The sequence below is a fragment of the Coffea arabica genome, chromosome 1c (assembly GCF_036785885.1).
Source record: "Coffea arabica cultivar ET-39 chromosome 1c, Coffea Arabica ET-39 HiFi, whole genome shotgun sequence".
Lineage (NCBI taxonomy): Eukaryota > Viridiplantae > Streptophyta > Magnoliopsida > Gentianales > Rubiaceae > Coffea > Coffea arabica.
The window spans coordinates 55486307-55513168 of record NC_092310.1 but is presented as its reverse complement, the minus strand read 5'-3'; the positions used below and the strand labels follow the sequence as shown (position 1 = coordinate 55513168).

The 26862-nt window shown below is 37.9% G+C and overlaps 4 protein-coding genes, 1 long non-coding RNA gene and 1 other non-coding gene across 9 annotated transcripts; 3 read left to right on the top strand and 3 right to left on the bottom strand.

Annotated features, from left to right (window-relative positions):
* Positions 1 to 407: 407 nt before the first annotated feature.
* LOC140036831 (glucan endo-1,3-beta-glucosidase 9-like) lies at positions 408 to 3547 on the bottom strand. The gene is made up of 2 exons (XM_072079769.1): positions 3054 to 3547; positions 408 to 1683 (listed from the first exon to the last, which is right to left on the bottom strand). The coding sequence occupies exons 1-2, from the start codon at positions 3410 to 3412 to the stop codon at positions 567 to 569; spliced, it is 1476 nt and encodes a 491-aa protein (XP_071935870.1). The 5' UTR covers positions 3413 to 3547; the 3' UTR covers positions 408 to 566.
* A 1645-nt stretch (positions 3548 to 5192) lies between these two features.
* LOC140036830 (uncharacterized) lies at positions 5193 to 9990 on the bottom strand. Its single transcript, XR_011840406.1, has 6 exons — positions 9630 to 9990; positions 9408 to 9484; positions 9252 to 9286; positions 8341 to 9141; positions 8191 to 8258; positions 5193 to 5508 (listed from the first exon to the last, which is right to left on the bottom strand). It is a non-coding gene; the product is annotated as an uncharacterized lncRNA (long non-coding RNA).
* Positions 9991 to 10651: 661 nt separating this feature from the next.
* LOC113730996 (cinnamoyl-CoA reductase 2-like) lies at positions 10652 to 14128 on the top strand. The gene is made up of 6 exons (XM_072079745.1): positions 10652 to 10929; positions 11074 to 11246; positions 11372 to 11557; positions 12000 to 12162; positions 12538 to 12724; positions 13811 to 14128. Exons 1-6 carry the CDS (start codon positions 10812 to 10814, stop codon positions 13953 to 13955), a joined length of 972 nt encoding a protein of 323 aa, XP_071935846.1. The 5' UTR covers positions 10652 to 10811; the 3' UTR covers positions 13956 to 14128.
* Positions 14129 to 14599: 471 nt separating this feature from the next.
* On the top strand, positions 14600 to 18782 carry LOC113730981 (gamma-interferon-responsive lysosomal thiol protein). Of its 2 annotated transcripts, none has more exons than XM_027256011.2 (5): positions 14600 to 15243; positions 16816 to 16881; positions 17445 to 17585; positions 17816 to 17908; positions 18298 to 18782. In XM_027256011.2, exons 1-5 carry the CDS (start codon positions 14977 to 14979, stop codon positions 18520 to 18522), a joined length of 792 nt encoding a protein of 263 aa, XP_027111812.2. In that variant the 5' UTR covers positions 14600 to 14976; the 3' UTR covers positions 18523 to 18782. The 2 variants fall into 2 exon arrangements, with proteins under 2 accessions (XP_027111812.2, XP_027111803.2); XM_027256002.2 differs by lacking the exon at positions 14600 to 15243 and adding an exon at positions 16250 to 16617.
* Positions 18783 to 19171: 389 nt separating this feature from the next.
* TRNAS-CGA (transfer RNA serine (anticodon CGA)) lies at positions 19172 to 19253 on the top strand. Its single transcript has one exon. It is a non-coding gene; the product is annotated as a tRNA-Ser (tRNA).
* A 3905-nt stretch (positions 19254 to 23158) lies between these two features.
* On the bottom strand, positions 23159 to 26862 carry LOC113730925 (protein LIGHT-DEPENDENT SHORT HYPOCOTYLS 6). Of its 3 annotated transcripts, none has more exons than XM_072079726.1 (2): positions 25287 to 26862; positions 23159 to 24241 (listed from the first exon to the last, which is right to left on the bottom strand). In XM_072079726.1, exon 1 carries the CDS (start codon positions 25980 to 25982, stop codon positions 25308 to 25310), a length of 675 nt encoding a protein of 224 aa, XP_071935827.1. In that variant the 5' UTR covers positions 25983 to 26862; the 3' UTR covers positions 23159 to 24241; positions 25287 to 25307. The 3 variants fall into 3 exon arrangements, with proteins under 3 accessions (XP_071935827.1, XP_071935825.1, XP_027111762.1); XM_072079724.1 differs by having other exon boundaries at positions 23159 to 24235; XM_027255961.2 differs by having other exon boundaries at positions 23159 to 23892.

Below are 26862 nucleotides of genomic sequence, written 5' to 3'. Positions count from 1 at the left end.
ATCCATCGTTCGCTCTCTAAATTACAGTAGTAAAACTTGTTTAAAAGTGGTGGGTGGTCAAGGATGTAATCTTTGCTAGTCAACCGATATACGGTTTGGTTTAGTCTACAGCAGTGACATTACGTATCATGACGCCTTTAACCAAAGGCACCCCACTCAAGTCTAATAGTAAGCATATACCAATTCATAGTAAATCAGGAACCAAATGGCCAATCGTCAACAATGAGTTTACCAATTCCAATTGATCTACGTGAGTGCCAGGCAAGAAGGAAAAAAAAAGGAGCCAATTTGCAAAATCAACCCCTTTCTCTTCTTCTTTTGTTTTTTGTTACTTTGTATCCATGTAAATGCGTGCATATACTCGAGGGAAGTCTGAAGACGCCCTTTTTCCAGGAAGTGCCCAAGCGTAAAGGGGATAATCTATCATCTTAGTTGCACTACAAATCGAGAAAAGAAAGGTACAAAGCTCAGAATCAGCTGATGCAAAGCGTCAGCCAAAACAGCAGAGAGAGCAGTCTGAGAGCCGCAAATATATTAGATAGACTTGCACGCTATTAAGGAAAATCTCACCAGATTACGCATACTAAACACAACAACATGGTTGCAACTGGTGAGATAAACCAGTGGAACTGAGAAGACCTGCGAAGGGACACTGAGAGTGAATTCCTTAGTCCAATCATGAACCGACAATTTTCAACTGAAGGATCAACTGTAGTTATCAAGCCCAAGCCCCCAAAGTCACAACTGTCTGCACTTTGATCATGCTGCTGATAGAAACTATTGAAAGCATAGGAAACATTTCCAGGCCAAGAAAGGTCAGAACAGGAACCATCAGGTGACAATGCACTACAATCCGCAGCAGAGCATGCCTCCAGAGCATGTGCACTTATATTGGACAAGTCTTTGTTGTTATTCACAACACACCATTTGGGAGAGAGGTACTGGACATTCTGTGCATTTATGAGTTTTCCGGAGCCATGGACAAAATCAACCTGATATTTTGCTTGACCATCAAAAGTGAAGATGCCCCAGTGCCTCTCAAAATTTCCGGGAGTTCTGCTTCTCTGATCTTCATCTAATAGGCTAAATATGTAAGTCTCCACTGGCAGATCTCGAGGCCTTAGTGGAGTTCCTAATCTGCTATCAAGGTGGTCCACCAGGCCTTTCAAGAAAACCTGAGCTACAGATGAGGTAGCATTTGCAGCTCCATCTGTAGGCCAACCAATTTGCCCAATGATTATATCCATCCGAGGGAATCCAGCTGTTGATAATGCCATTACAACTGTATCGTAGCTCAAATCAAAGCTGTTTTTGTATGATCTATGACTGTCATTACGGGGATGTGCACCTTCTCGGAAGAGAGCAAAGTCCAGGGAAACATTCTTATTTTGATGATAACTCAAAAAAGGGGAAATGCTAACAAAGAAAGGAGATCTGTGCTTGTTCAAAAACGTGAGAACTTCAGCCATGGTTTTGTTGAGATCTGGCCTAAATTGTCCTCTTGATGGCAGGCCAGATTCCGACTGGAAAGCGTCAAAGCTGCACGGAGTGACAACTTTTACCTTGTTTGCCAGGTTAACTTTGACCAGAGCTGTCTGGATGTTGGCAGCAGCACCAACTACAAATGGATAGAATTGCTCACCAAAACTCTGGAGAAACGGATCATCTCCAACAGCAATAAACCTGTAAATATGAGATTCAGCAGCACGTAAATCCATTGGATGTCTTTGAATGTAAAGCAACACCGATTGATCTCCTACAACTCATTTTTGGAGAACCCCCTCAGACACACATCATACAGAAAGTAGAACATAATTTTTCTTAAACACAGTTAAGATAGCATATACCCTTACAGATCCGTGTAGACACAGCAATCACATTGTGAACCTAAGTTTCTTTGTCTAAATTAAGAACAATAACAGCAAGATTTTGAGTCTAGTGGAATATTTGCTATGAGCAAAAGCAGCAAAACAGCAGCCTGCATCAAAACCTAGCTTCATAAAGAAATTAACACTAAATAACTATAAGATACATTAATTGAATCAATAAGAGACAGGAAAGAGAAGCAACTGTCATGTAGGAAAGAGAAGCAACTGTGATGTATTTTTAGCAAGCAGTGGAATCATCCAGTTAGCTCAAAAGCCTCAGAAATGAAGGACTATAGAGTAAAAGTGCACTGCTGAATTTTTCTATATCTCTAATCCATTTCAAACAGCCATCACTGATGCAATAGCAGGAACCCACAGAAGTAGACTTTACAGGCTGATGTATTATTACCTGAAAAATTCCTAAAGCACTTGATAAAGGAAACCTCAGAAACAGAGAGAAAGGAAATAAAAATAAGTCCTAGACATTGCTCAATAACGTGCTCGAAAGCATATCAAACAGTGATCTTCATCACATAGGTCTCCCGTCGAAGAGTCAAAGGTTGACAAAAAGTATGATAACCAAAAAAATCAACAAATGCCGTGAATGATAAAGTAATTCACTGGAAAATCTTCTTAAATCAATCAAAATCCATTGGTTCTACACTTCTCTTAATAGGGTCTTCATTCATTTGAGAAGGAAAACATGATTAACAAATTAAAATGCCTGGATTCAACATTTCATCAATTCAAAATGGAATTATGCAGTAATGGACGCTAATAATGCTCCGTTGCACATACAGTAAATGAAAATTGGAAGAAACGAGAAAAAAAAAATATGAAGCGCTATATGTTCTATCCAACAGGTTAAGTTTCAACTGCACTGAATGCAACCATTAATTGCTGAATTCTACCCCGTATCTTTTTCTGGAAAGCATAAAAAGAAGACGCAAGAATCTAAAAATTGAGAGTTCCACTCCAGAGAAGAAACCAGTACTTCAGCATTCAGAAACTACAGTCCTAACTCCCAAAGTGAAGCCAAATTTCAGCTTAATAATGATGCAGATATGAAAAACGAAGGGGTTCCCCTGCTGAGAGGTTTACTTCATCCATTAACTACAGCACAATGACTGTATACTGTAGCTGGAACCAGTTCGAAAATGAAAAGTAAGAATGAAAGAAAAATACTCTACACGGACAGAGCCGGCACCATCAGAGACGTAGCGGGTGAGATTATCGTGGACCCAACTCTCAGCAGCCTTAAGAGACGAGTTCAAGCTACGAAGCATAGAATTGGGAATGCCAACAGTTACGTAAATATTAGAACCCGCAAGAGCCTGGAGGACATCTGGGTCAGCATCAAACAGCTTCACTTTAGTGACATTATTGGCCTTCAACAGTTGCACCACCTGGGCCGGGGGTAGAGGATGTGACGCCGAGGTGCCCCAGTTCACACCTGTAGCTATAACCCTAGAGAAATGGACGATACTCAACAGGGTTAGTAACTGCAAGGCAGTGTAAAGAAATGGGAGGGTTGTTGAAGCCATTGATGGATGAAAGAGAGTTTTCCTCGGCAACTTCTGCTTATTGAAGCATTGTGGACTTAAGCCGGACTAGGGCGATGATGGTAGAGGGGAAGGAGAGGACAACAAGAACAGCACGGGTCCGGAAAAGTGCAGCTAAAAAGCTGGTTCAAAATATTTAATATGAATGGTCGGAATTTTTGTCACACGACAGCACTTTGACTAGTGAAATTAACTCCTTTTTTTTTTTTTTTTTGTGACGGTGCTAATCCAGTTCGCGGTGAGGTGGATGACTTGTGGTGTTGACTTCAAATGCACTTATTGACAAAAAAAAAAAAAAAAAAAAAGACATTACATGTTACAAAAAAGGTCCCTAATATAGAGCTGCAGTGCTTTTTTTTTTGTCCAAAAAAGAAACAAATTAACGGAAAATCCTACCTCTTGATTTTTTTTTGGAATTTTTTTTTAATATTTTATTAGTTAGACGTACGGCTCGTATGGATTAGGTGTTTTTTAGTATGTTTTTAAAAATTTTTACTATAATGATATGTATAAAAAAAAATTTTTAGTGTAGATAGTTATGTGTTTTAAGAGGAGTTTTTGAGGGTGTGTTTTTGGATATTTTTTGAAATTGAATTTTTTTTGGAATTATATTTTAAAAAATGAAAAACCACCCACCACTTCCTTTGTTCTCTCTAAGGTGATGCTAAACTAAATAACTCAATTCAAACTTGCAAGCTACTCGGTCAAGAATCCAACTCGAACTCATTTTGATCACATTCGAGTTCGAGCTACTTGTTTAAACTCATAAGTTGAGTTTGAACTCCAATATTTTGTAATCGAATGTTCGATGAGGCTAATCGAGTTTTTTATAATATTTATTTTTTTATATTTGTTATTGTGAAATATCAGTAATATCATTTATTTAAAATTACATGTAAAATATTAGTTTTTATTACGTAATTTTGATTGGACTCGATTGAATTTGATTATGCTCTATTAGATTTAATTAAACTCGAATTCGAGCTCGAGTTTAAGTTACGTAAATTGAAGTCGAACTCGACTTCTAAAATCTCGATTAGTTCGAGCTCAATTATTTTATATTGAATCGAGATTGAGTAGTGCACTATTTGAGTTCAACTTGATTCAAATTACGCTCCTAATTCTCTCCCCCCCCCCCTTCCTCTTCCCTCTTCTCCCTCTTCCTCCTTTCTTTTTCACTCCCCTTCTCTCCCTTCTACTCTGATCACGGCCCAAGCTCTGATTGCAGCCCATACTCTATTAGAGTTATTTTTAGAGTGTTACTATAAATTTCATATCTAACCTTGGGTTTGTTTTGGACAGCTGATTATTTTTTCAAATATATTTGCTTGCATTATCATTATAATTTTCAATACAACTTTTTATCTTTCCAATTATCTTTTTGTCTCACATACATCACATCACAAAAAGTGCTACAGTAAAAATATCTCAAATAATTTATTTGTGTTTGGCATACATATCATGATATATCATAGTTGAATATTTATTTTTCCATTTAGTTTTTTTTATGAATTTATCTCTACGTATTCATCATCTAAATCTAAAGATATATCTTCACTACAATGGTCATATGATAGAGAGGTCTCTTTATTGGATAACTACACCCCCAGGTTTGAGGTTTAAATTTCTTTATGGTAGCACCGTCGTGGACTATAGCTTTACTAATGAACTAGGTGGTGACACCGCGCACACATGCCCAGTTAATGTTTGGCTAGTAATGTTGGTGAGAATGAAAATTAGTGAACTACTAAACAGAGTAAAATTATTTGAGCAATACAGTTTTGTTATAAATATTCAATAGTCATCCAAAAGAGGTTCTAGTTCTACAGGTATTCTAAATATGAAAATCAAACAAATTCAATTTTAGGCTTGAATATTTAGGTTGTTGAAGCTAAGCTGATCAATGCCTAGAAGAGCATCCAAAAAGTATGAAGTTATAATGCTGAACACGGTAGCTCGAGATAGCCTAGAATCTGACAGATATCAACGAAAAGTTCCACCAAATTCATCCGAAATTGAACAAGGCCATCAGGCAGATCAATAGCTTCTCCATCATCAATAAACATAGAATCGTTCATCTGTCCAAATGACTCCAAATTAATTATAATCCAAACAAAAAATGAGGAAAAGAAAAGAATCTTGCAATACATGTATCTGAAAACAAAATTATTCCCACAGACACTATTTTCTGAAAATGGCAATATGACAAAAAATGAACTGACATATGGACTCTTTCTCCACTGCTGGCCTATTTTCCAATTTGCAGGGAAGTGTACAAAGGATGAAAAGATCACACATGCATTGCAACATAGCAAATGATTAAAAGGTCACACATAAAAAGATTAAGACAATACCTCAAAAAAAACCAAAAACAATGAGATTTGACAAAATTTCTTGATGATATTGATGCAAATAATCCATTAGCATCTTTACACTTCAAGTGTACAAGAGGTAATTTTAATGTTTCTAAACAAAAGAAAAAGAAAATGTCTCGAGAATAAAAAAAGCAATAATGACAATCTTAACCAAAGCCAACAAGAATAAATATACCCGGCAGGATAATGCATCATCAGTGGAAGAGTTCAATCAAATAAAACTTAGATCTGCAGACACATTCAAAGTGTAATGCATTTTGAAATTATTCTACCCAAAGTAATGGTAAGCTTAACCAATGATGGTGCTAATTCCTCCTTGTTTTGATTTTAAAAACTTCTAACTACTGCCCTAACTTCTAACTACTTTTATTATTATGCAAAACTGGTGGTCTTAAATTGTCCAGCAAATCAGAAAATCATGATTAAAATCAATCAGTAGTTGAAAGACAACTAAATGAACTTCATTTAGCATACAATTCCATTTTCCAAAAAGAACAATCTTTGTTATTTATTTCCACCAAATTATAGAAGCGAAACGAATGTGAGAAGTAGTCCACTATTTTTCAATACACACAGATATAACTAAAAAGTTGATAAATGGAGTAGCACAAAAGTATAGAAGATGGAGAATGAAGACCAATGACAATATAAATGATGGAAAAGGAGCTTGAAAATATGTTTTATTGTTATCCCTGAATCATGTTTTGATCAATTTCAAGTAGGTTCACGGCTTTTGACATCACACCTAATACCTTCTAGAGGAAACTTACACATACCCACCATCTCCTTTAACAATAGATTGTCAGTAGATAGAGGAAACATATAGCAATACAGAGATTGCAGGCCGAACATAACTTAAAGCTTGCTTTCTACAATTATTGATCTCTAATATAAAGTAACAATATCGAAATGTAGATCATTAGGAAATGACAGGCCAGCATGCAGAGAGGCCTCAATTAACTCGACCCCCAATTCAATGCTAGCTACCTTTGTTATAAAGACATAGCATAAAATAATGTCAGAGAACCCTGGACTCCTCTCACAATGGTCAGGCCTGTAACATCATTCAAACTTGGTTTTAAATTTATTGGAAAGAACGTTCCTATTATTGGGAAGATTTACACAGAAAGCATAATGAGCACGATATACATTTTTTTCTCTAATCAATAAAAAAAAAAATTTCTTCTAGAAGTCCCAGATTTTTCCCCAAATGGCCAAACCAAAGCCATAGCAGTGATCCTTCAACACAAAAAATATGTATAAAACCCATCAGAACTTCCACACACAAGCATGCACACTCCCTAAATGAGAGATAAATTGTAATTAATGTTACCATTTAACCAGACTGGAGACATGAACAGCGGAGATAATTAAGGAGAGAACATTCGAAGGTTCAGTGAACTACAAAGAATAACTCACTAAAGATTAAATCTCAGCTACAATTGATGATCCCACTTCCACAAGGGCGGTTAAACTTAAAGCCCATCCAGCCTTCTAACAAAAGTCTTCATACATTTCTTGTCCTGAGATTTTTTGGTAGTTTTTCTGACAAAAAGGTGGGATTTTGCATATAAGTTTCAGTAAACAGATTTGGATAAATGAGTATGTGGCATATTTTTCTCTTTCTATTTTAGATAAATCATGAGTGTCCAAGGTAATTGCATTACTTTAAGCTTTAAATGTACACCATAAGCGCTAATTTTAGCAAATCCAATGATAATTAACATTCATATCCCAAAATGTAGCTCCTTTAGTATTTAATTCCCACAAATTGAAATGAAACCCCAAACCAAAAAGTATAAATGATTAAGCTGTCTACCTTTATCATTTGCTTGTAAGCTATTAGAATCCTCAAACAGTCTCATCAAAACCAAATCTTATTGTCAGTATAATAAATAATTGCACAATGAATAAACCAGAGAAAAGTGAAAACTCAAAGCAAAAACAATCCGATGTGATCCTAAGCATTCTCTGATCAATTACTTTCAAGCTCTTACCATTTACAATGAGTTCATCAAAATCCAATTTTTCAATTATTCTAATAATCAATCCACAAACACTGATCGTACTTACACAAATTAACAAAAAATCACTTAAGACTGTGAAATGTTATGATTTCTTCTTTATTTCTTGCTTTAGATTCAATAATAGAAAATCAGATTTTAAAAAGAGGCAAAGAAGAAAAAAAAACTCAGAAAAACTGCTTAAGTTACAAAAAAAAAGTAAAAGAAAAAATGTACAGTACTGATTCAAACCAGAGATCCGTTATTTCCCTTCATCTGCTTCACCTCCTTATTTTCATTTCAAAAAATCAGATTAAAATGTATTTTAAACTAAAATAAAACCTTACAAAAACTGATTAAATTAAAATAAAAATAAACTTACAGAGCCGATGAGGATGAAGAGCCATATTTTTCTTTTCATCTACTTATTCTTCTTCTCATCTTCTTTCTCTGATCAGGGGAAAAAATTAAATGAAAAGACTCATAGAACCAGCTTAAATTTCACAAAAAAAAAGTAAAAACAAAAATATACATGTTCTGATGAAGATCCATTTTCTCCCTTTTTGCTTCTTTTTTTCATGGCTTACGTTTTTCTTTGTCCCATTTCTCTTGCTGTAATATAAATCGAACAGATAGACATGATATATGGAAAAAAAATTGAACTCAAACAAGTGGACATTCGACAGTTGGACTATTGTTGGCTTGTCCCGGTGGAAGAAAAGCAATGAGGGGTAAAAGAGAAGAATAAATGAAAAGAGAAGAGAGAAAGAGGAAGAGAAAGATGGAACATTTTATGGTCTCGAGCCCATCAAGCAAAAGACAAATCGTGTGGTTCAGAAAAAGCAACAAAAATTAAAGGACAAATAATATAGGCGGAGGCGGTGGTTTACAAAGGTACAACTATCCTAATAAGAAGATAAATAAACAAGCATTTGAACTGCAATAGAAATCCTGTTCCAACAAATGACAAAGGATTAGCTTTAAAGAAGGCTCCTCGCAAGAATCAAAAGGCCAACGAATTCTACAAAGAAAGGCATACCATACGGATGTAAAACAGGCAATCACAAGAATAGAAAGAAAAACTAAAACAGAAAGAAAAAGGCAGGAAGTTTAAAATGAACTCACCGCAACGGTAAAAGCATATACCAGCAGCATTTATAAAAAAATGAGAGAAAAAACTTGAAGTCAGTTCATAAAAAAGACAACGTTACAAAAGCGCTTAGATAACAATAGTCCAACACACATAAATATGTAGCAAGAAACTCACTGAGGCAATTTTCCTACTAATCGAAGCTATTTTCATCCCAAAAAATTGCAAAAATCTCTTCTAAACCTGAAAATCAAGAAGGCTACCAACAAATAAAAATAGTTCAAGCAAAAAAACAACAACAGGCTATCGATTTAAAAAATCATTGATAAAAACTATTAAACATAACCTCAAACCTGAAAAAGATGCCTCCTTTCTCATTGATCCCTTGCTGTATTGGGAAAAAACAGAAAAATCCACAACACGGTTTCTTCAGAAAGCAAAAAAAAGTATAAAAGAACTCGGGCATAAGAAAGTGGAGGAATTAGAAGAATCAAAACTTTCAAGCATACATAATGCAGTTTAGAAAGGGAAACAAAAAGCTTGCAAGATCTCATCAGGTCACCGGAGGTAATTTCCAATTTGTCACCTGCAACATCAGAAATATGTAAATAAGACAACTACAACCCATTTTTAAAAAAAGGAAAAAAAAAAGAAAAAAAAATGAGGGCTAGAGAAGTTCTGCAAAGAAAGAAACAAGAACCTTAAAAAGTATAAGGAGGACAGGCACATACCAATGTAACGGGGACAAGCAACAAGTTTCATCATCACAACCACCTAATCTTCGGGAAGGAAGGAACAGAAAGAAGGCGTGGAGGAAATGTACGACTCCTGAATACACAGTCATTTTGGAGTGGACTGGCCAAGGAAGCAGGTTGGAGTGGGTAGAAAGGAGGTGATGACTTCCACCGAACGCCTGCAGACTAACACAGTAGCAATAAACAGGAGGAAGGAAAGACGGGGACGAACGAGGGGGAAGGAAAAATCAGGTGCAACCAAGGCAAATTTAAAACCAATCAATTTGTGCCACATCACCATCAAACCAATCCCATGTTGCCACGTGGAGGACGACCACGTCCGACGTGGATCCCGAGCGTCCACCCTTAGTCTATGTGTTTAATAAGTTAGCATTGTTGGAATTCATATTATAACTAGCATTTGCTGCTGGAGAATAAACTAATTAAAAATCGAATAACATACTCAAGAGGGCATGAGCTCTAGTATCATAGGGATATCTTCGAAAGACTGAGATCTCATTGGAAATGTCATTTTTTATGTAGTCTCAAAGAAAAATGCCATTTTTATTGAAATTTTTTTAAAATATTTTTTTACGAATATATTTTTTAATTTCACATATATCAAATTATTACAATATATTGTTTTCATAAAAACTTCAAAAAATAGGAATCCAAATGGATTATAAGTTTTGGTAAAAAATTATTTATAATGAGACTTTAAAATATCCTTTTAAATTTTAAAAAATATCAACAAAAATACATTCAACAGGATACCGGTGGCGGAGATGTTGGTGAGTGGGCGATGGTGGAGGGAGGAAGAACCGGCTGTTTTGAAAAATATAAGAGTGTTTTAAATTTTTTTACATAAACACTAAACATTTTTTCTAACAAATAGTTTATAATAATTTACAGTAAAAAATTTTAGACACACACTTTTAAAACAAATCATCCGAGCTGACCGAATTGCAGTTTGAGAATTCAATTGTATTGTTTTATTACCCCAAAAAAAAAATTTTTGTATTGTACAGTAGAATGTTTTTTCGAAAGCAAGCCAAGGGAATCTTACACTATTCACAATTTCCTCTTTTTCGTAGGAGATAAGACATGGGAGGCGGTCACTGGCTAGGATGTGCTGAGAATTGAGTAACCATAATTTACGGAGTAAATTATTGTTGGAAGATGGCAAAGAGAGAAGAGGTGGTCTGTGTGACGGGAGGCAGCGGCTACATTGGGTCTTGGTTGGTCCGTCTCCTGCTTGACCGCGGCTACACCGTCCACGCCACCGTCAAAGATCTCAGTAAATATTCATATCCCTTTATCTTCTATAGTAATTAACTCGATTTTATCACCCCCTCCCCAAAAAAACCAAAGGGGCCCTGATTCTGGGGAGCTAGCAGTCAAGTTAGTTATATTAGAAACTAATTTCAATAAATCGGTGCAGAGGATGAGAAAGAGACGAAGCATCTAGAAGCATTGGAAGGCGCTGAATCCCGTCTCCGGCTGTTTGAAATCGATCTCCTTAACTACGACTCTATTGTCTCCGCTGTCACCGGCACAACCGGCGTTTTCCATCTCGCTTCTCCCTGCATCGTCGAAAAAGTTGACGACCCCGAGGTCTCCTCTTCAATTCTCACACTTCATTTACTTGCTATTCGATACTACTTGTCTCATTATTAATTAGTCTAACTGGTGATCATGGAAATCCATATTCGCTGTTTCTGGTGTACGCTTGATTAAAGAATGAGCTATTGGCACCGGCGATAAACGGCACCATTAATGTGCTGACGGCAGCGAAAGAGCTAGGAGTTCGGCGTGTGGTGGTCACCTCGTCTATATCCGCAATTATCCCCAGCCCTAATTGGCCTGCGGATAAGGTCAAGAATGAGGAATGCTGGGCAGACGAAGAATACTGCAAACAGAAAGGGGTAAAAGATTTTTTTCTTTTTCTATTCTGGTGATTTCAGTTTTCTAAAGTAATGGTTTTCCTACTTTGTTTGATCAAGTCCTTATAAGGGTTTTGCATCTCCCACAGAATAAAGGCAAAATCTTTTTATCAAATGTATCAGATTTCTGCGATGGAACTGCATTCTTTTGGCAAAAATGAAACAGGAAGGAATATGTAAAACACTATGTTCTTTATCTCCTTGGAGATGCACACAGCCAATTGAGTATAAAATGTCTCCCTTTTTCTTTTCATCATCAGAATATGTATACCGTACACTTGATTATATTGCTGGAGCCTCGATTGCCATACTGTCACACAATAGTCTTCTTCTTGTTTGTGTAGATACTAGTATTCTTTTATGCTGGATGTCCTGAGCTTCAAAACTTTGCTGGGGATTTACCTGATGTCTTTTGGTGGGACAGGTATGGTATCCACTTTCTAAAACACTGGCTGAAAAAGCTGCATGGAAATTTGCCAAGGAGAAAGCATTGGATATTGTAGTGGTCAATCCTGGAACTGTAATGGGCCCTATTCTGCCCCCAGCTCTGAATGCAAGCATGTTGATGATTCTGCGCCTTCTTCAGGGTAACCATGATTTAAACTGACCTAGATGGTTTAAGTCAATTCTGTATTTTTTTTCATGTCAGAGCTCTTAGTAGATGCATGGGGATAGCCTGTGATTTGTGCAACACATTTATACACATGTTAGGGAGCAGATTGTTTAAAGTATATATACTCCTCTATACAGGCATGATGCTGTGGTATCTTTCTGAGTCTCAGGTCCTATATCTGAGTTAATAGATTCCTTCGGCTGACTCTATGTAATAGATGTTGGTTAAAGAATGTCAAGTCCTTTACAACATGGTGTCACTCTTCTTTTTTTGTTTTTTTGGGTTGTCCAGATGTGTACATGCTTATAATTTATGCTGAACTCTCTTTGTCATTTGGTCTTGGATTTAGGCTGCACAAATACATATGAGGATGTATTTATGGGGTCAGTCCATGTCAAAGATGTGGCCCTGGCACACATCCTAGTCTACGAGAACTCCTCTTCAACTGGAAGGCATTTATGTCTTGAAGCCATATCTCATTATGGTGATTTTGCTGCTATGGTTGCTGAACTTTACCCAGAATATAAAGTGCCCAGGTAAAGTACCCTAGTTCATACTTTAATAAGGCGTATTTATGAAGCAATAACATATAAGCTGGAGACATATACTGCTGCTTGAAATTTAGTAATCCACCATTTTCTTGCAACCAACCCAGTTCCATTGCTAGAATTAGCACCATACATCTATTAGGATCTGCGACTATACAGTCTGGGTTTCTGATGGAGGATGAAAGGAACTTGATTTTGGAGTTGCTCCTATAAACTCAGATCAACTTGTTGGGGTTAGTACGGCAAAACGAATTTCATTGTTTTTGGATTCCATCTTCGGAGTGTTTCAACTCCAGCTCCTGCGATGTATGATGTGTTAAATGACTTAAATCCTAAAATGAAGATAATGCCCTGCACAGATTTCAATAAAAGTATGAAGCAAAGAATATAGAATACAGCCATCCTTGTAAGAGCCTAGATGAAGCCTATCTGTTAGATTGAAATTAGAGTACATTGCTGCTTTATAAAACGTCTTATCGGCACTGTACGAGTCCTGGCTGTTGCTAATTAAAGATTCAAAGCCTGCACGGATACTATTTTGTCCTTTTATCTCTAAAACTTCTTATTGGCACTTGCATGAAATCATGGCTCTTGCTATTTAAAGATTTAAAGCCTAGATAGATATTAATCTCCATCTCTTGCTGCGCCTTTGAAGAGTTGCAATATTCCCATCCAGTGATAGAGGTAGGAAACCATGATGTTGGGGAGCAAAACACAAAATCACAGTTTCCTTTTGTTTTGCTCCAAATATGTATGCTAGTACGAGTATGATTTGGGAGCCTACTTTGAGAAAGATGTTTGCTATTTCAAAATCTTTGAGAAAGATGTTTGGAATTGAATGCTACGTTTAACCTTATGTACCCAAAGCATCAAAACTTTTATGCTCTCGTGGAGCTTCTTTTTCTTTAAAAATTTTCACCTAGCAATGCGGATGGTAACTGCTAAGCTGGATTAAATGGTTGTACGTTCTTAAATCTATTTTGTGTTGGTCCCTGAAGGGGCAATTACTTGCTTGACTTCTAGAGGGCACCAAACCGCGGGGTTAATGACTTGGTGTCACCACACTTCCTGCAGGTTGCCCAAGGATACTCAACCTGGACTGTTGAGAGCCAAGGATGGGGCTAAGAAGCTAATGGACTTGGGTCTTCAGTTCATTCCCATGGAGCAAATTATCAGGGATGCTGTGGAGAGCTTGAAGAGCAAAGGATTTATTTCTTAAGTGTCTGATGTATTGTAATTTTTTTTTTTTTTTAAAGTACCATTCTCCAATTGAATGGGCTGTTACCTCTATTCTGGCACTTAAAAACATATGAGCTGTGTTGTGACAGTTGAATTAGTACATGTATATCACGTACGCGAGTGCATTATAACATCAAAAACTGTTGCCAGTGCCTTGAATGACTCTCTGACAATAGGCATTTGCTTACCCAGATGAGAAATTTGTCAGTATTCATTTATTTCAGCGAGAACTGCATTAGGCCTGCGGTTCGCCTTCTGTCACTTCCATCCAAGCCAAGAGTGACACACCCGGCTTGTTTGTTGATTAGTAGCCGGTAACTAAAACGTTGGTAAAACAAAAAAATCAGTGTTAGGCTTCCGTGGTGACGATTTGGAAAGTTTCGGGCCGGATCAATATGGGGGGAAATCTGGAGGCAGTTGCCAAAATAAATCAACAATTTGGGGGGCTAAAACTGGAGGATAGAAATTTGCGAGATGCTCTGCTGTATTGCAATCGTTCCTACTGGGCTAGGCCTAGGCGGGGTAATTTCGTTTTCAGAGTTCAGTTGCGTGTGATTATTGAATTCAGCCTCCATCATCATCATCACTATTATTATATACAAAAGGACAATCTGTCCAGAGAGGAGGAGCAGTCATTTACTGACTTCAGCTCATTCAACAATGCATCTAGACTAAAAATAAGGACATGTTCACGAGTTGGTTTGATGGGTCGTTGAAGTATGAACGTGAAAGTAGCAAATACTACTACTAGTTCTCCCTCGTGGAGACTTCAAAGCCATTAGTGGGCACATTGCTTGACTGCACGAACTTCCCCAAATTAAATTATTCCGTTGATCAGACTAAGCATCTCTTGTTTGTGAATTGTGAAAATGAAACTGAAAGCAACGCGAGGGCACAACACAAATATCTAAAACTTAGAGGGCACTTGGCAGACTCCAGCCAGCTTGAAGATCTCCGCACGACACAATACTAACTAACTACTCCCTACGCAGTTGCCTGCAATGGACGCTCGAGGAAGAAGGCATGTACCTCTTCGATGGCCTCTGCTAATGCTATCCCTGATCATCTCCTCTTCCTTAATCTCTGCTACTTCTTCTGATAAAGTTACCCTGGAGCTGTACTATGAGACCCTTTGTCCCTACTGCGCCAATTTCATCGTTAATTATCTGTACAAGCTTTTTGATACGGGACTCATCGAGATCACCGATCTCAAGCTCATCCCTTATGGCAACGCTAAAATCAGACCCAATTCCACCGTCGTTTGTCAGGTAGTACCAAAATTGACCGTCCCATTTATCATCCTCTCATTCTTGCAAGTGAAGATGTAAACCTGCTTTATTTTTCCTAAAAGAGAATACGTGCGAAAGAAACAAGCTTTATATGTTTTTGCTCTGTGAGACTTCTGTTTGGAGTCTCAACCACTCTTCTTTGGAATGATGGTAGAATCTTTGTACCTAACCGTCAAGACTCGAGATTGGTCTTCTCCTTTAGCTTTCCGCGTCTCCCTTTACAGTTCTTAATTTTCTGTTTCAATTCTATAAATATGAATCTTAGAGTTGTTACTTGAAGTATATCCAATTAGCCACACAACACGCTAGGAATCCACGTTACATGTCTGCCGCTTTTGTTGTTAAACTGAGCTCAGATATTTGTTGAATAGGCAAAAGTATACATCATTATAGTGAGGCGGGCATGCTTGTGAGACATACACAAGAATATTTGCTTTTGATAGGTATATAGATACATAAATTAACACCGATCCTGCTGTTCTCGGGTACAAAAAGGCTTCACATTGTGTTAAATTTTATAACATTTACATACACAACAAGAATCTGCCTTCTCGAAGACTCATTGCTAAGACAAACTGTGTGGTGAATTGATAAGAGTGCATTGTTGAACTCGTGGGATTTATTTCTGCTTGCTGTTTAATTTTCTGAATTTTTAGTTATCTTTTTGAAAATTGACAAGCTAGGTTGGGGTAACTTCAAGAAAAATGAGAGCCCTTATGTATTTAAGATTAGTTGACGGACAATTTTAGCCGTTAGCTTAAACTTTTACGGCAGTGCATATTGTGGTCCAGTTTAACATTTCATTACTTACAAAAGAAAGCTGAGCGGCAGAAGAAGAAAAGAATTGGATTCTCTAAATATTTAAGTTTTTCATTTACTTTTTCAAGTAAAGGAAGGGAAAATGGGAAAAAAAAAACGAAATAGGAGTTGATAAATAAAGGATAACAGACTGGTGGGTATAATACTATCTTCCCAGGTTGTCTATGAAGAAGAATTCTTTTGCTTGTTTTACCCTATCTTTTGATTTGTAACCTCTCGCTACCATCGCTGAGGAACCTGGAATATCTGTAAAGAATTATGAATTTCAAGCGTCAGAGTCATATGATTCCCACATTTCACATGACTAAGATCTATTTTCTCCTTTTCTTGCTCTTTCTCACGTTCGTCTCTCCCATTTCATGCAAGAAAGTATCATTGGGATTATCCTATGAAAGCAATTGCCCTTATAGTGTCCTTTTTGTTGTTGAAGATCTATATAAAATCTTCTATAATGGGCTCATTGATATTGTTGATCTCCATCTGGTTCCTTGGGGTAATGCCAGAATCCTTGACAACAATACCATCCAATGCCAGGTTTTTGGCACAATTTACTTTCGTTTTCTCAACCTATAAAATTGTTGATTGTTAGGCAACTGACAGTAAACAGAATTAGCATTCTTGAGTTTTTCGTTGTTGCTTTGTTAGTCACCCAGGAGATTGATACTGAAAGGAGTCAAGTATTCTACAACTGATGCACATATGTAATTATTTTCTATTTTCTGGTGGTTGCAGCATGGACCGTATGAATGCTTACTGAACACCATAGAGGCGTGTGCAATCGATGTGTGGCCAGATGTGGTGAGTCCTTTTGTTTTCCTTTGATGCACCTAAATTGATATAATCCAAGCCTTATATTGCCTGATTATACCGAGAGCTTTATAACATTAGTTGCCGCTCTGTTTCTGGGGTGTAACCAATTTCGTTCTTCCACCTTGTTGTATTTTATATTTTTTATCTTTTCTTTTCCATTTTCGCTCTGAACTTCATAAATACAGTTCAGTTTGTTTATGTCGGATGATGGCATAAATTTGAGGTGTGTTCAGTAGAAAGGGGAGTTCTTACCACTTGAGCTGCATCCTTACCTCAATGAATCTTTCCTTCCAGTATGCCATATACTGGAAGGAAGACCTTTTGGTTATATCTGTGACATGTATACATTGAGAGATTATCATTGCAAACTTTCTAGCTTGTCACTAAATGAACGCATGAGCGGTACATATTGAAATAAATTCTAGCTTTTTTATTGCAGTTTTGCTTCGGATTCTTAAGGCTGAAATATGGAGTTTTTGTTTTTCTTGGATTGTTTTTGTTTATTGCAGTTTTTCTTAACTCGAGCCTTTTATTTTTTTTTTTTCCTGCAGCATGCACATTTTCCCTTCATCTATTGCGTAGAAAAACTAATATACGATGGGAAGAAAACTGAGTGGGAGACGTGCTTTTTGAAGTTGGGTTTGGATGAAAAGCCTGTCACTGATTGCTATGAAAGTGGACGTGGAAAAGAGGTTAGTTTCCTTGGCTTATTACATGCTACGAATCTTTTTTACAATGTACCTGATATGCACATGACAAGCATTTGCGAATAAGTCTCTCTAAATCGTACAACCAATGGGGAACCATGTCTGCTACTACATTTCTTTTTGTGTTCCTATCTTTTTGTGAATTCAGCGTCACTTTTGCGAATAAGTCTCTCTGGTTGACCTGTAATAAAAATTTAAAAACCTGTCCTGTGCAGCTTAATCTAAGAAATGCAGCAGTGACAGGCGACCTGCGACCTCCTCACACATACGTGCCTTGGGTAACTGTGGATGGACAGCCGCTTTATGATGTAAGTTTTCCTTCAATAGAGTATCATGCAATTTCATGAGTATATTCTCTTTGCTTTTTCTTTCTGAAATGAGTTATCAGCTGTTTATTTAGGGTGTAAAGGAATTTTCAGTGCATCGAATGCTTCCTGAAGTGTAGCTGGTAGTAACATAGTTCGTGCCTAGCGCACACACTCATAATCCCTTCTTGTCTTGTGCTTCTCACCTTTCTCCGATCTCCAACAACACAATTTATCCCTTTGGGTTTGTCCAGATAGCAAGAGTTTAAGGCTGCCTGTATTTAGTTGTGGTTACCAACCATGAGCGGAGAAGCTCATACTAGAGCAAACTGAAAGAGGGAAGTTTTCCTTATTTAATGACGAAAACCCATCATGTGTTTTAACTGTTACAGGACTACATAGACTTCATAAGCTTCATCTGCAAGGCTTACAAAGGAAGTCCAGTGCCTGCTGCTTGCAGTGGATTGTCTGCAGCTGACGTTAGCCAAAAGGGAAGTTTGAACATTTTCACTCCGGTCTGCTATACAGGTGTGACAATTAAGTCGTTATTTTCCGGCATAACAACAGCTGTAGCATCATGGGTGCGGGGTGTTACGGAGGCGGCAGCTTTGGAATAGATCCATCCATGTTGCTCTATATCATGCTCAGGCTGCTACTGTCTAAGAAAAGACACTACTGTAATTAGATTAGTCTGTTCATAAGGAGGTTACTCTACTTTAAGCTATAGGAAAAACGTTATGCTTTTTCTACATGATGATTGTAAGGTTCTCGTAATGATCATATGTGGATGGATCGCCTGTGAACGACGCAAGTATCCCGCGAACACAAAAACTATACCATCTTATTAAATGTTCTACATGTGTAATTTGAAGGAAAAGCAGAGTCTTTTGCTTGTAATAATTTCGACTTGTTATATGATTCAACCTTGAATATGAGAAAGTGCAATGGGGCCAAGGTTGCAGACAAGATAAATAAAATGGCTAATTCTGTCGTAGATGCCGGTGATGGAGCTTAGCAGAACAAATGTTAATAAAGGAAATAAATTTACCAATATTAGGCGCTTCCGGTGGGGCGTTTGCTCAGTTGTTCCGTTCGGGCATGGCCGTAAAACTGTGTTGATACGATGGTATGGTGGGCTGGGCTGAAACATATCCACTTTCCCCCTTCATTTTGGTGGGGGTGGAGCGGAAGTGTTGGGAGTTGGACGTGGGGGTGAAGATTTCCAATACTAAATATGATTAAAGCAGGTTAGTTGAGTAACAATCTGTCGATATGTCCGAGTGGTTAAGGAGACAGACTCGAAATCTGTTGGGCTCTGCCTGCGCAGGTTCGAATCCTGCTGTCGACGTAGTTTTCGTTATCTGTCTAATTGCTTTTTCCCCTTCCACGTGAGGCAATTAATTGCGTCGCAATCTCCAGAATATTTCAAATGGGAATGGGTTTCATCCAATGCCGCATTTTTCAGAAGCTTAAACTTGGGCTTCTGATTTGGCGCATAACTTGGCCCAATTCCCAGCGTACGCTACCCAGTTCCACGATTCACTCTTGGACCCAACGACCGAATTTATCACCCTTGATTTTCTTCTTTTGGTTTTGGAAACAAGATTATTATTATCTGGAATTAGTTCATAATACATTCTGCCGCTGTAATTTTTTCTTTTCCCTTATCAATTTCATTAATCTGCCGAGTGCCCTTTTTTCCCTCCAAATTGATAACATAATAGCCAATTTTGTTTTTCACGAAACTTTAGGGACTATTTTGATTCAGCCGCCAAAGTTTGGAACAAGAAAATTGCAATTCTCTCCTTTTCTCGTTACCTATTTTGAGATATGTTAATTTCCTTTAATTTAAATAACTTAACAGATATGTAAAAGGCACCCCTTCAAAATATATCAAATCTGATAACCACAAAAATAGTAGAATTGATAAATCAAAAAGAAATCTCATTCACCCCAGCTTTCACAAATATTGGGAACTACCATAAGTCACAATAAAATTAACAAGAACAGAGCCCAGTCCCCTTCTACAGCAATAGACTACTATTATTACCTTAAGGCGGAGTGAATTAGACGTTAAACAAAAGTATTGATCGAGCCTCCAAAAAGAAAATCCCCATCAACGACCAAATCAACCATTTCTCTTCTAAGTAACCCCCTATTTGGCACTTGAGTTTTTTACCAAGTTTGTCCGCTATAAGTTTTTTAAAAACTTCAGCTACAGTAACCTCAAAAAACTTCTCAAAAATTTTTTTTAAACTATACATTTCAAAATATTCAAAAATTTACACACTTCAAATTTTTTTTTTTAAAAAAAACTTCTACAGTAAAATTTTAGACAAACACCCAAAAAACTCATTTATCACCGAGCCGACAATTTAAGGCATCTAGTCTTCATTTTAGAATGATTGGCAGCCGAATAAACAAAACTAGTAGAAAAACTGTGCTTGTGAATGGGGCAAAAGAATGAGATGGGCCGAGAATTAGTAAACCAAAAAATAATAATAATAATAAAATTATAAAACCTAAGTACGTAGATGAGAGCCCTGCAAATAAGACAAGGTATGTAATGTTTATTTAAGCGCATGAACGTTGTATTTATGTTGGAGAGGATACCAACATACGTGAGTAGGGCAATCATCTAGAAGAAGATGCCGTCAGCGTCACCAAAATAATTAAGTGCTAAAAATAATAATTTAGCAGTAAGGTAGTAGTACATGCATAATGGAGCACCGATTAAACAAACATATATGCTGCCAGTGCAGGGAGGCAAATGGATACATGCGACGTCATTTCTTGAAGATTTGTGATGTTATTTTAATGTGGTATGGTTTTTAAACAAAAACCAATCAAATTGTTGAGGGATTATCTTAACAAGAAGAGAAAGAAGAGAGAGGATGAGGGATTATCTTACCAATTCTTTAAATTCATCATCAACTGAAAATGTATGAGATGGATATTGCAATATTGCATTGCAGAAATTTCAAGACATGGTACCGGAGAACATGTAACTTCAAAACATCCTAAACTACGAGGCCTGATTTGGGAGTTCAGCATAGGAGAAGAAAATAAAAAGAAGAGAAACCTCAAACTCAAACTACGAGGGGAAATGTTAAAATTTTTTTCATCTTGGTTAAGAACTTAGGGAAAAAGATGGGATGATTTAGGATGTATTGTCAACGCCAGTATTTTCTTCTGCTGCATCTGCAGAGTTACAGTTTGTGGGAGATTTTACAAGGCTTTAATTTAACCAGTCGTCTCTTTGTTTCTTTCCAGTGCGGAGGGAATTTTTTGTACAATCCTTCTGTTCTATGTTCTTTTTTTTTTTTTCTTTCTGCCTTTTGCTTCGTTTATTTTCTTCACAGATCCTATCCAATCACCGTGCCGTGACTTTTCTGCACCAATCCCAACTGCCAATGAAATGTTACGGTAGGATGCCATTTTTAGCCGAGTACTGTGCTGTGAAAGCAAAAGATGCCAGGAGACATTCAACGTTTTTTCAATTTCTGTGCTGAAGCCTCGATCGGATTCGTCCCCGCGTCTACCAGAAGAAGAAGATCCCCAGCCATGTATAAAATCAAGAAATGGTTATTTGCTGCCCGCCGGACTAACGTGATTCCTTTGATGGAGCAGATATACTCTTATTCTATTTCAAGATTTTTTTTTTTTTTTTTTTGTGCAGATTTTCATACAAAATTGCTTTCAGAACAGACCATACGTCGATAACACACAGCTTTCAACCACAGACAAGACTACTCGGTGCAGCTTCATTCACACGCACTCTTCCTGTTTATTTCTCGCTTGTCAATTGGAGTACTCCACAGGCCCTGGCTGCTCGAGTAACGACAAATATGCATACCTACGCAGTTTTTTTTTTTTTTTTTTTTTAAATCACAAAATTGCAAGGAATAATGAAACAATTTGCCAACTTTATCTAAACAAAGTTACGACAAAATCAACTCGATAGCTCATCAACGAGGTTGCTTGAATAGAAGATCATTTGAAAAAAAGAATTTAAATTATTACGGTAATACTTTTTGTAATGTGATGTATGTGAGATTAAAACTATATTTGTAATACAAGTAAATATATATATATATATATTTTATAAATGATTGAGCAACTGACTTACACTAGGTAAGATACTATATACTAGCTGCATAAAGCTTAGTGTAGTTTTCTTTTGACACAAATTATCTAAAATTTGTATCAAAATGTATTCTGGATACGAAATTATTATATCAAATTTTATTTTATTTACATCAGAAACACGCTTTTAACTCTTTTTGGTTTATGTTCCCAACTGTCTTTTTTATTTTATAATAACTACTTCAAATAATAGCCTAAATGATATTTCAAATAATACTCCAAATAAGAAAAAAAAAATGTTCAAAACGTCCCTCACATTTCGCTAAATAAAATTTTACATCCTTTACCTTTAAAAAGGTGACGTTACATCACTTACAAAATTAAGTTGGTAAAGTTTGCCAATTAAGGTGACATTACGCCTCGTCTAAGTCAAAGTTCGTTATTGCAAAAAAGAACATGATATTTTCTTTTCTTGCAATTTTTTTTTTTTTTGGGCAGCACATAACTCGGTAAAATGTATTCGAGAATTAGATTCTAGTAATTAGTTCCCTAGGGTCATAGTAGTTAATGGCATTCAGATTGGCTCTATGAGTTGAGCAGTGCAATTGTCCGCTAATTAATGAGTTACGGCTCTATCAGGCAGGGGAGATAGATGGACCGAACAGCATAGCATTGCTCCAGCAGCCTAAAGTATTTTCCGTCAAACTTTTGTTCCACCTGTCTATGCTGCAACAACCTAAACTATTTGTCCCGGGATTGCTCCTCCTTTTTGCCCTAAATAGAAAATCTCAAGGATTTCCGTTCATGAATCCGTTCATGTATTTTCGCATGGTCCAATAATTGATGATTAATTGCCACAATTAGTGATAGTTTAGGGGACGGAAATGAAACCAGAGCAAACTTTAGGGAGCAAAGTGCATTATAGCTTCTCAATAAGAAATGAGAGTCAGCTGCCAACAACCAGAAAATAGTAGTAGTGTCTTGGATAACATCTTGCATCAAGGTGTGGGGTAGATCAATTAATTGCGTACAAGATGTTAATTGGAGAAGATTTATTACTCGTTCTGATTTTCAGAACCGGATTCGCAGGATTGTTTGGGAGTGTGATTGGTGGGTGGGTCTATTTTGGATTGAATTATAAAGATACAATAATTTAGATTGCACGCATATATAATAATACTTGATTTCAAAAAAGCAGACAATGGGTTGGCTGCTAGTCCTTTTCTTTCTGATGTGGAGGTTTCTCTAAACAAAAGTAGCGTCACTCCATCTCGTTTTTCCATTTCAATCATGCTTTCACCCTATGTCTATCGTTTGTTCTTCTAGATTCCCCTTGCATCCTTTTATTCTTCTCTCTTTTTTCCTCCCTGTTAGTTTCCGATTGCAGTTATAATATCACCCAAAGAGATAAGTACTCTCTTTTTTTTTTCTCCATCCTTTTCAAACAGATGAGCAATGAGAATTGTCCAAAAAGGAAAGGGGCCGGGGGGAGAGGCAGAATGCAATAGATCCTGACCATGTAAACCTGCTGTTTCCTCTCACTATCTAGACTCATTAAATTCATTCATGACGAAGGGCCATTTAGGTTTTGCAAACGAGACTGCTGATAAGTGTAGGATGAGTTGAACGACCGTGTCCAGAAACAGTGCAAGAAAGGCAAGACTCGGGGGATGTTTCTGAACTCTTTTGAGATTCCCATCAAAATTTTACCAGGGTGAAGGTCCGAACTCGTACCCCAGAAACGCAATCAGCTGGTACAAAAATATCGAGTTAAAAGGACCGAATCCTGACTCTAACGATGTTGGAAACAAACACTTTACAAGCAAGCCAGCCTTGCCCTCGAGGATCCGTAAGTTTGGATTTTTTAAACACCCAAAGGGGCAAAATCAAGAACCTAAAACCTGAAAAAGGAAATGTTGGATCGATCAGTAAGTAGGACATAAAGAAGGCACCTGAAAGCTGAAAGTAAAGTGCTCTTATGTATCAAATGCCAGACCCACGTGTGCTTAACTACAAGTAGATTTCATGGCCCTTGCTTGGGGTGTGGTATCCCAGCATCCGAAGCGTCCAGTTAAATGGGGGACCAAAGAAGAACAGTACCTCGAGTAAGTACCAGTCTACCACTACCTGGAGCCCGAAGACAGTGTAGTTTACTTGCTCGTAGTTATTTGAGTGCTGTTCCCGTCCCTATTGTCATTGTGTGTGTTTATATGCACATACCGCTGTCGCTTCCATTTGAAAACCCTGAAACTAATCTTCTTTATGTAGCGAAGCACAAACATTGGGGCAGACCCCTGACCAACTAAGAGGAAGAGGGATACAAAACACCACTCTTTAACATGGACAGAGAGAAAAACAGAATGAATCATAAGTGTTCTAGTAGTACCTACTAGTGCCTACATTCCCAGAATAAAATCAAATTCCAAGGCCACTTTAGCAGGTTCAATTCTCTAAGACTTCTGCCAGGAGTATCTTGGGATCAGGAATGTGTTGAGTAGGTACCATTTTCTGTCAATTTTATAGATGGTGTTAAAAATCATGCGGAGTTTTCCTAAAGGGCGAAAAAATGATAGTAATAAATTACTCGTTACTTGATAGCCTATGCCCTTGGCTTATCAGCATTTGCTCTTGGCATGGACTCCTACGAGAATGTGTAATGTTGTGAAATGGCAAAAAATAGAACAGACATTATTATTATTGATTTGTAGACATGCATATTTGAACAATTGCACATACCTCAATGATGAGAGAAGCCCAACCCCACTCACCGCAGGACATCGACCAGTATGAAGAATGCCATATAGTTTGTTAGTTATACACTAGACAATAGAAGAAAAAGGATGGAGAAGTACCACTGGTCTGTATCCTAGCTCCTTCCGGATATTGTCTTGGTTGCCATGAAAAAACAAAAGGGCTATCTATGTACCCAAAACAAAAAGAAACAACTAAATAGGGAAAATCAGCATGACACACGTAATGCAAGAGGAGAAAGCCGGAAACGAAGTGTTGGCAGCAAGAGAATGAAACACACTTTAATTAATATATCTATATGCGCCTTTATGTTTTGTTTTTTTTGGGCAAAATAATGCATGCGTACTTCAGCTGCCTCGTTCTAAAATTTTAACTTAAAAGCACAATTGATCAAAATAATTTCCACCGACCGACGTTCCTTCTTGCAGTTTTAGTGCAATAAGAAATTCGAGATAGCCTCATAGTCGCAATTAGAAGGCACACAATTAGTCTAGAAAATGGGGGAAATTTTTATATTAAAAAAAAAAAATTGGAAATGACGTACTGCTGGTAGTAATAAAATTTGCTATACTGTTGTCGTGGTAACAACCACAGTAGTAGGAGTACCTCCAGGCCCGCCACCACTACCACCATCACCTCCTCCTCCTCCTCCTACATCCCCACCGCCACTACTACTAGCTCCAACATCACTCGCAGCCACCGACACAGCGGGCACGGCCGTAGCAGCCGGCCTTTTTCGTTTCTTCTTCTCGTAAGGTATCCCTCTAGCCTTGGCCTGGCTTTCCCTTACTTCCCTGAGATAAATCCTAACAGCTCTAGCACCAAAAGGGTTGGATTCGGGTCTTCCACCGTTTTCTTCGTAGGCAGCTCTAAGGCGTCCTATGAGGGCGTCAAGACTGCCCCAAGCTTGCTTGAGCGGGCACTGGCATGGGGCTGGTGGATTAGGGTGCCCGAAATAAGGGCACCCGGCCACGTGCACCTTAGTTTTTCCGAACTGATCCAAGTACTTCAAGAACTCGATCACGTGCGCTCCGCTACACCGAGCTAGTGTCAGCGGCGGCTTGTGGTTCCTGAGGTACTGCAGGAAAGTGTTCCAATCTCGCCGCTTTTGCGACTCGTAACGACTGGGTGGCGCAGCCGTTGACCCGCCTACACCTTCGGCGCTACCACTCCCGCTGGCTGATGATGGCCCGGCCTCTCCTCCCCCGCTCAAGTCCGGTCCTCCAGAGGCTGAATCCATCCACCAAAAAGACCCAGAATCTAAGAAATGATGATCTGTGGCGAAGGCCACCTTAAGATTGCAGGATGATGATGTGGGTAGGGTTTTGAACTCTTCTTGAATTTGATAGAAGGATCATGTGTGGATGATGCATATAGCCCTTCTTTCTTTTTCTATCCGCAGAAGATGTAACAGAAGCGAGTAGTATTTGTTTGTGTTTTGCACACACAATAATGTAGAGTGGTGGCAGCGGTGGTGATGGTGAATGTTTCTTGGTTTCCTTCCTATTCCGTGCGTCAAGTATATTAGTAGTACTTGTTTTTCTTGCGTGAGGAATGGAAATTTTCTGTATTCAGAGCTTAGGCTGATGGAGTTTGGAGGGGTCTTTCTTTTCTTAGATAAACAGAAAATTCGTACTTTGTTTTTGACATGTGAGAAGGAGAGCGTTTTCGGGGAAGAAAGGGGGCAGAGAAGGGGGGCAGAAGAAGTAAAATGATGGGACGTAAAAAAGGAAATGAATGAATGAGAGAAGTGAATTGGCGAAGTGTGAAAAACTAGTCCTACGACTGAGGAAAGAGTGTAAAAAAGGGTGCGAGACTCCTCTGGTCCTCTCCCTTGCCCAAAACCGAGAGAGAGAGAGAGAGAGAGAGAACTCAGCTTATTAGTTAGGCTGCTGCTACAATGCTATTGAATACAGTTTTGATAGATAGTCTAGAGAGAGAGGGAGAGAGAGGACTACTGCTTGTGCTGAGATGGTGTGACTTGAGAGAGACACACAGAGAATCCGAAGGGGAAAATGGTAATGCTAGAATTCACGTGGTGGCCCCTCATAGTGGTGACAGGTTTACTATTCAAACATTGGCGGCCCCTCCACACTCACACGAGTCACACAGACACAATC